The sequence below is a fragment of the Olea europaea genome, chromosome 11 (genome assembly GCF_002742605.1).
Source record: "Olea europaea var. sylvestris chromosome 11, O_europaea_v1, whole genome shotgun sequence".
Lineage (NCBI taxonomy): Eukaryota > Viridiplantae > Streptophyta > Magnoliopsida > Lamiales > Oleaceae > Olea > Olea europaea.
In genome coordinates, this window is record NC_036247.1 from 6,172,596 (window position 1) to 6,179,252 (window position 6,657).

Here is a 6,657-nt window from a genome sequence, read left to right on the forward strand (position 1 = left end):
TATATATATATATATATATATATATATCTTAGCTTTTCAGAACTATATCTTATTAGAAACTAAGATCCTCCTCTAGTACATTTTCTTACTATAACACAGTTTTTATATATAGCTTAAAATTATGAAGTTCAAACAATTTCCATCATATTCACTCTTATACTTTCCTGACTGTCTGAGATATTTCTATAATATCAGTCATATTGAGTTCATAGTTTCTAGAACAACCGAACAAGAAAACGAGGAGATGATCTTCATAGCTCTACACTCGTTGAATTAAGTCACCTTGTTCGTTTTTTCACCATTTATACGGCAATTTAAGCTTCAAGAAATCATTGTGATTGGTGCATGTACTTTGCAACCTGAAAAAGTATATAAGAACATCTGTGACAATATACAGGACCAGCCCGTTGTGGGGCATTCAGTTTTGCCAAAGTTACGAGAAATACAAGGAACCAGCCAGCTTTCTATTCGCCTAATTTTTTTCTTGGCACCACACTCTGAATCTTAATACATCATGACGTTGTCCATAGTATCTGCTGGAGAGAATGATATCAAGAAATGAAAATTTCTGCTTTTCCTTCCTCGGATTCAAATTTCATCTATATGACTATTTGGTCTTCCAGTCGAAAAAAATGAAAGCATTTCTTTGCCGGGATTGTAACTCTCCATAAATTTCCCATTTCAAAATGGAAGATATGGTGAGTGAAAGTTGTTAGTTTGTAAACAAGAAATGGTTTTGATTGCAGGACCATGTGATGTGCCCATTACTTTGTTGTGGTGTTTCGGCACTTTTGGATTGACCCTCTTTTTCACTGATTCATTCTTTTGCATTTAGGCCATGGTCCAGACTTTCGAATGAAAAGAATAAACGCATAAAGTTGGTTCAATGCATTTGCATGTGCTTGAAAGCGAACACTCAGGAACTGATATCTGGACTTCACTCAAAATGTGCAGGTTCAGAAATTTGTTTGACCTAAATTATGTAAAACTGATGAACACAAGGAGAGAGAAATAGTTCAACAAAATTCATTCATACAAATCTCGTTATTTGAGTAGATGTAGCAATAAACTCAACAGACTAGCTGATTCAAATTTAACTCAGTGTATACGTTCGAGATTATAGATATGCTCTTATCAAGTAAAATATCAAATGCCAATCACGTTAGAAAATTGATAGCTAAGAGACTAGCCAATACTTAGTTATTAACCATTTCTCCAGTTCTAAAATCAGAATTATCATTAGTACTTGATATACAGAAATCACTTAGCATAACTAAAATACGCACATGAGAATGGCCACCATGTTCAACGAAATTAGAAGTACAAAGGTTCGATGTAAACGAAGTCCACATGAGTTTAATGCATGCAAAGTTTTGACATTATTACAGAATAACCTGAACAACACAGATACTATCAGAGTTATAAGATCATTTCTCAGCCCTGTGTCACTCGTACAACATAATGTTATGATCAACCTTAAAATCTTCGAAACCACAGACAATTTTAGTGTGTGCTACTGCTTCTCTTATCTGTCAGTTCCGCAACATGATGTCTAATTTACAACATAGCCAAACTGCATGTCTCATATTTACTGATTACACCCCTTAAAACGTCTCATTGCATTCTTGACAGGTTAAATTCTTGATATTAACCATCACGTGGGAGAGAGGATACCGGTCTCAACCCATGGCTGCATCAGATTGCATAAATTGGGTTCACATCTGACTCGGAATAATCTGAGTGATGCCATGAGTTAGTTCCACTCCTCGAATACTTTTCTTTCTTCCTCTCTTTCCTTTTTTTTCTGGACTTCACCACATAATACGTCATGGTACCAAGGACCCCGGCCATAATAACTCCTCCTATGACGGTGACAAGAATTGCAGCCCACTTATTATGCCTCCCAACAACAATGTAAGATGAAGCAATAAAAGCCACAGTAGTGCAAACAGAAGCCAGCCACATTAATTTATTGATTACCTCTACAACTCGTCTCTCTGATTTTATTTCGCCTCTGACTACAGTAATTTGCACTACCACAACAGCCAAAGATGTGAAAAGGGCAATAGCATTAGAAATGAAGAAAACCTTGAAGGATGGGCTGCTCACCATCACAGCCACCCCACTGTCATCATCACCTCCAGGAACTGTAAAAATTGCAGCAAAAGCAACTGTTGCAAATAGCACAGCCACCACAGTGACTGAATTAGTGGCATTGTTAATTCCTTCTCTGTGAAGCTTCCTAAGCTCTTTGGCAATGCCATTCATGTTTTTGTTGGTTTTACGAGCTTGTTCCAGCTGAGTGTGGACATTTTTCTTGATTTCTGAAACAGTCTTGCGAAGCTCGTCCCGTGGCTGATTCAATTCATTGGCTCTGACAGCACCATATCGAGTTAAGCAGTCTTTTATTTCAGCACTTTCTTCTGATAGAGGGAGATTTTCAGCTATGTCAAGGGCCGTTTTATGGTCTCTTGTTAGTGCATTGACATTTGTGTCACGGAGCAGCAATAACTCATGCACAATCTGCAATAATTTAATAGTATCAGAATAATCACATTAACACAATTAATTCCCTTCTAAAATGAGATTAAGAAACATAACAGTTACAGAAAGCCACGTCATCAATATACTTAAAACCAGAAACCTATACTCAGATTAAGGAATATCCCGTCATCATGCTAAGTTCAACTCTGTAGGCCTTTATCCATACAAAATATATCTTGTCAAGTTCCACACTGACACACTTTAACATGAAATTAAAGAGCGAAAATTCAGAAGGAGTGCATAGTTGTAAAATTTTGAAAACAATTACCAAGACATTCACTCTAATAATTATATGATTAAACTTTGAAAAGCAGATAGCAGTGCAGAGAGTGCATATTTGCATCAATTACAAATTATTACAGGCAGCCAACTTTAAACTTGATACACATACAGGCCAAGATTGGATATTTTTCGCTGCCTTGGAGCATGTTCGACTTAGGCCAATGGCAAAGCCTAAAAAAGAAGCAAAGTTGCTTCCTTAAGAAGTGGGTAAGAGGTGGACTTCGATAAATTCAATTTTTGTACTAAGGGTTTAAAAATGAAAAAACTTTGAAAGAGAAGCCAAACATCTTTTTTAGGCTTAGCCAAACATGCTCTTAGTCAGGTATTAAGTTGAACTTGGTGCAAAGCTTAATCTCAAACTGAAGCTTTTAAATTTGACAAATATTACTTCTTGAAAGGAACTAAATGATAGAACTTAGAGAAGCAGAAACTGTAATTAATACCTCAGCCCTTTTTTTTCTGGTGGCTACATGTAATGCAGTGTTGCCAAATTTGTCTGGAAGCATCACAATGGCTGCATCTGCTTGCAGAAGCAACTTCACAACTTCACAACTAACACCTTTTACAGCCATATGAAGTGCGGTCTGTCCTTTCTTATCAGTTCTTCTAGCCAGCTGAGTGTCTTTTTCAAGCAATGCTTTAACAATATCTACATGCCCTTGACGAGCAGCAAAATGTAAAGCATTCTTTCCATTTGATTTCGATATCTCTAGTAAGCTTGAATCCTTTGAAAGCAACTCATTAACAACTGCCAGGTGACCTTTTGTCGCTGCAGTAGTAAGAGGAGTTGCATTTGATTGACCAACTGTTTTGCTTAGCCCAGGGTCATGCTCTAGCAGTATCTGGACAATATCTGTAAAAAACATAGTAAATAAACTGTAACAGATAGGTGATGGAAGTACAGAATTACTTGAGCTTTGGAACAACATAACGTTGTCTTTGAAGAACAAAGCAAATACCATATGAATTATGTTTTTGGCAACGAAATTGACAGAATCAATGAAGCAAGCTAGGAAAAGATAAAATATAATTTTATAAAAATATAAAGATAAAACTGCAGATTAAGAGAATCTAAGAGTAAAGCTGCTAAACCATGCAATACATATCACTATCAGCAATACCATTAGCTCATATCATGCCATGTACTAAAACTGTCAATCTTCTGTTGGCAAGGGCACATCATAGTCGCCATCTTTAATGATTCTAACAAATCCCATTCCAATTATATCAGCAATACTATTAACAAGTTTCATGCCATTTACTGAAAAATATCAATCTCTTGCTGGAAAGCGCATATCTTAATTGCCATCTATAATTTTACTAACAATTCCTATTTCAGTTTCTATCATGCTGATCAATACTGCAATGAGTGAGGTTAACTTCACAAAGTGATTGTGATTTGATTTAAAATCATGCTTAGTGATCATCCCATCTCTGTATCCTTAACACCTACATCCTAATTGAATCTCTCAATTCAGATAGACATATACGGATGCAAAGGAAACTAATAATCTGATTCTGATCTAAACAATGAACATTGTAACCCCAAAAATCTATTACCATGATGGCCTTGCCTCGCAGCAATATGCAAGGGGTCGAAACACGACTTATTCTTGGAGGTTATCCCTTCCTTGGTAGTGTAAGTCAACAACTCCTTCACCACATCAATGTGCCCTCTCTCGGCCGCGGTGAAAAGAGGGGTCTCCCCCAATTCATTGACCTCATTCACCACAGCTGCCCTGATCTCCGCCAGTTCAGCATTAAACTCAGTCCCACTCGTTGTCTGCAGCATCTGCTCATCGATCTCACCTAATATCTGCCTTATTGCCGCCACGTCACCCTTCTGCGCCGCCAGATGCAGCTCCGTGTCATTGTGCCGCCCCGTCACCTGCCTCACGTACTTCTTCTTACCCGATTGGTCCATTCTTTTTCCGGAATTAGACAAGATCAAGGCTTTCCCGGAATTGGAAACCACTAGCGAGTTGCCGGAGTTCGATCCGGCTAATGTCTTGCCGGAATTCGACACTACCAGTGCCGGAACCCTCGGCGACGGCGACGGAAGTGAGGGTTCATTTATGACTCCCATTTCAAGATCCTTCCCGCCTATGAAATACAAAATATAAATCAGATAAAGAAAATCCTAGTTCAAGTTCTAATAAACAGGGGAGATAATTATTACAGATTATCTATACGAAGAGACAAGAATAAATTTACCTTCTTCAATGATGGATGCCATGGGGACAGAACGAAGTTTAACTATCTTGTTCTCTTTCTAATTAACAAATCACTGTTTTTTCTTGTTTGGTTTTACGTGGAGCTAATAATGTTCTTATCCATAATTGTATGTATAAATTAGAAGATTACAGACTTCGCCAGAGATCGGATCGGAGGGTGGCAGACGATGGAAGAAGTGCGGTGGCGGCAGTAGTTGAAAGTGAAGTTAAAAGTTAAAACAGTAGGTGGGCTGTGGGTAGAGAGGGACTGCACATGGCAAGCACATGGCAAGTTGTACGCCCCGGCCTAACTTTATAGTTAATTATAAAATATTTAATAACGACCCAGAAATTGACATTTTTAGGGCAAATTTCATCAGGGGTCACTGAACTTTCACCAAATTTTCAATTAGATATCTAAATTTTAATTGGTCTCAATTACGTTATTAGATTTCAATTTATTTTCAAATTACTCCACTTTGTCATATCGTCAACTATCGCTTCCAAATTAATGACAATTGCTTAGTTGACAGTTATATAGTTATTGATATTCAAGTTAAATAGGTTGTAGTACCTTATAAGCAAAAATAATAAAATGAAGATAATAATTACTTTAGATTAAAAGGTTAAACGATTTATCTTTTTTTTTTTTTTTTTTTATTCTAACATTTTTTGGCGTTGGCTAGCGGTAAGTTGACAAGTTATACAATGGTTTCGCGAAAAATTAATTGCAACATAATCGTTAAATAAGCAATTTTTATCAATTTAATAAACAACCGGTGACAGAGGGATGAAATTTAAGTTTAGCGATCCAATTGAAACTAAATGGAATTTCAGTAATTTAAGAACTTTCAATTTTTTTTTATTTATTTATTTGACAAACTAAAAGTTGATCTATTAAAGTCAATAAAAGTCATGAACGGACATTCCACCCAATATCAGAAATTTCCTCGTGCGTTCCAGTCATAGAAGTATGTCATTTTGGACCTCGATTTTATAAATTTACAAATGATTTATACATAGGAATAATAATTGAGTCTATCTATAATCTAAATCTATAATATATTAAAGTTATATAAAAGTATCAAATTATAGGAGAATCATTTTTTTGGACGATTTTAACACCTTACAATTTAATTATTTCAATAATACCTTATTTTTCATTTTTCAATATGTAATAAATATTACATAATTATTGCTCAATTAATTAATATTCATGTTAATCTAGATTCAATAAATTTTCACTTGATGGATCTTGAATTATATGAATCTAGAGTTATTATAGATGAATTTATTCATATTCATGTATTTATAAATTTTAATGAGTGTTTAAATTTATGTAGTAAAAATTAATTTTTATGTATTAAATGTAATATAAAAAAAACTGCTCATTTATATTATTTCATCATTACAAAAAATTTGAATCATAGAAATTGAGTTTTGAAAATACAATTTTCTTCTCTTAAATTTCTATACTAAATTTTATTTTCTTTAAGTCGTTCGAGACTCATTAAATTCTCCAACAAATTGGTACCAAATATACTTTTACATCACAATAAAGTAGTTTAGAATAACGTTTAACTTTGACTAATCTCATAAAATACGTAAATAATAATGA

General features: G+C 35.0%; 1 protein-coding gene across 2 annotated transcripts; it reads right to left on the reverse strand.

The window, feature by feature from the left end:
• Positions 1-1,252: 1,252 nt before the first annotated feature.
• On the reverse strand, positions 1,253-5,339 carry LOC111403140 (ankyrin repeat-containing protein ITN1-like). 2 transcript variants are annotated; one of them, XR_002704413.1, is made up of 5 exons: positions 5,041-5,339; positions 4,387-4,929; positions 3,270-3,679; positions 1,576-2,523; positions 1,253-1,501 (listed from the first exon to the last, which is right to left on the reverse strand). XR_002704413.1 is itself a non-coding variant. In XM_023031537.1 (4 exons), the coding sequence occupies exons 1-4, from the start codon at positions 5,060-5,062 to the stop codon at positions 1,696-1,698; spliced, it is 1,803 nt and encodes a 600-aa protein (XP_022887305.1). In that variant the 5' UTR covers positions 5,063-5,339; the 3' UTR covers positions 1,253-1,695. The 2 variants fall into 2 exon arrangements, 1 of the variants encoding a protein (XP_022887305.1); XM_023031537.1 differs by having other exon boundaries at positions 1,253-2,523.
• Between the last annotated feature and the right edge of the window lie 1,318 nt (positions 5,340-6,657).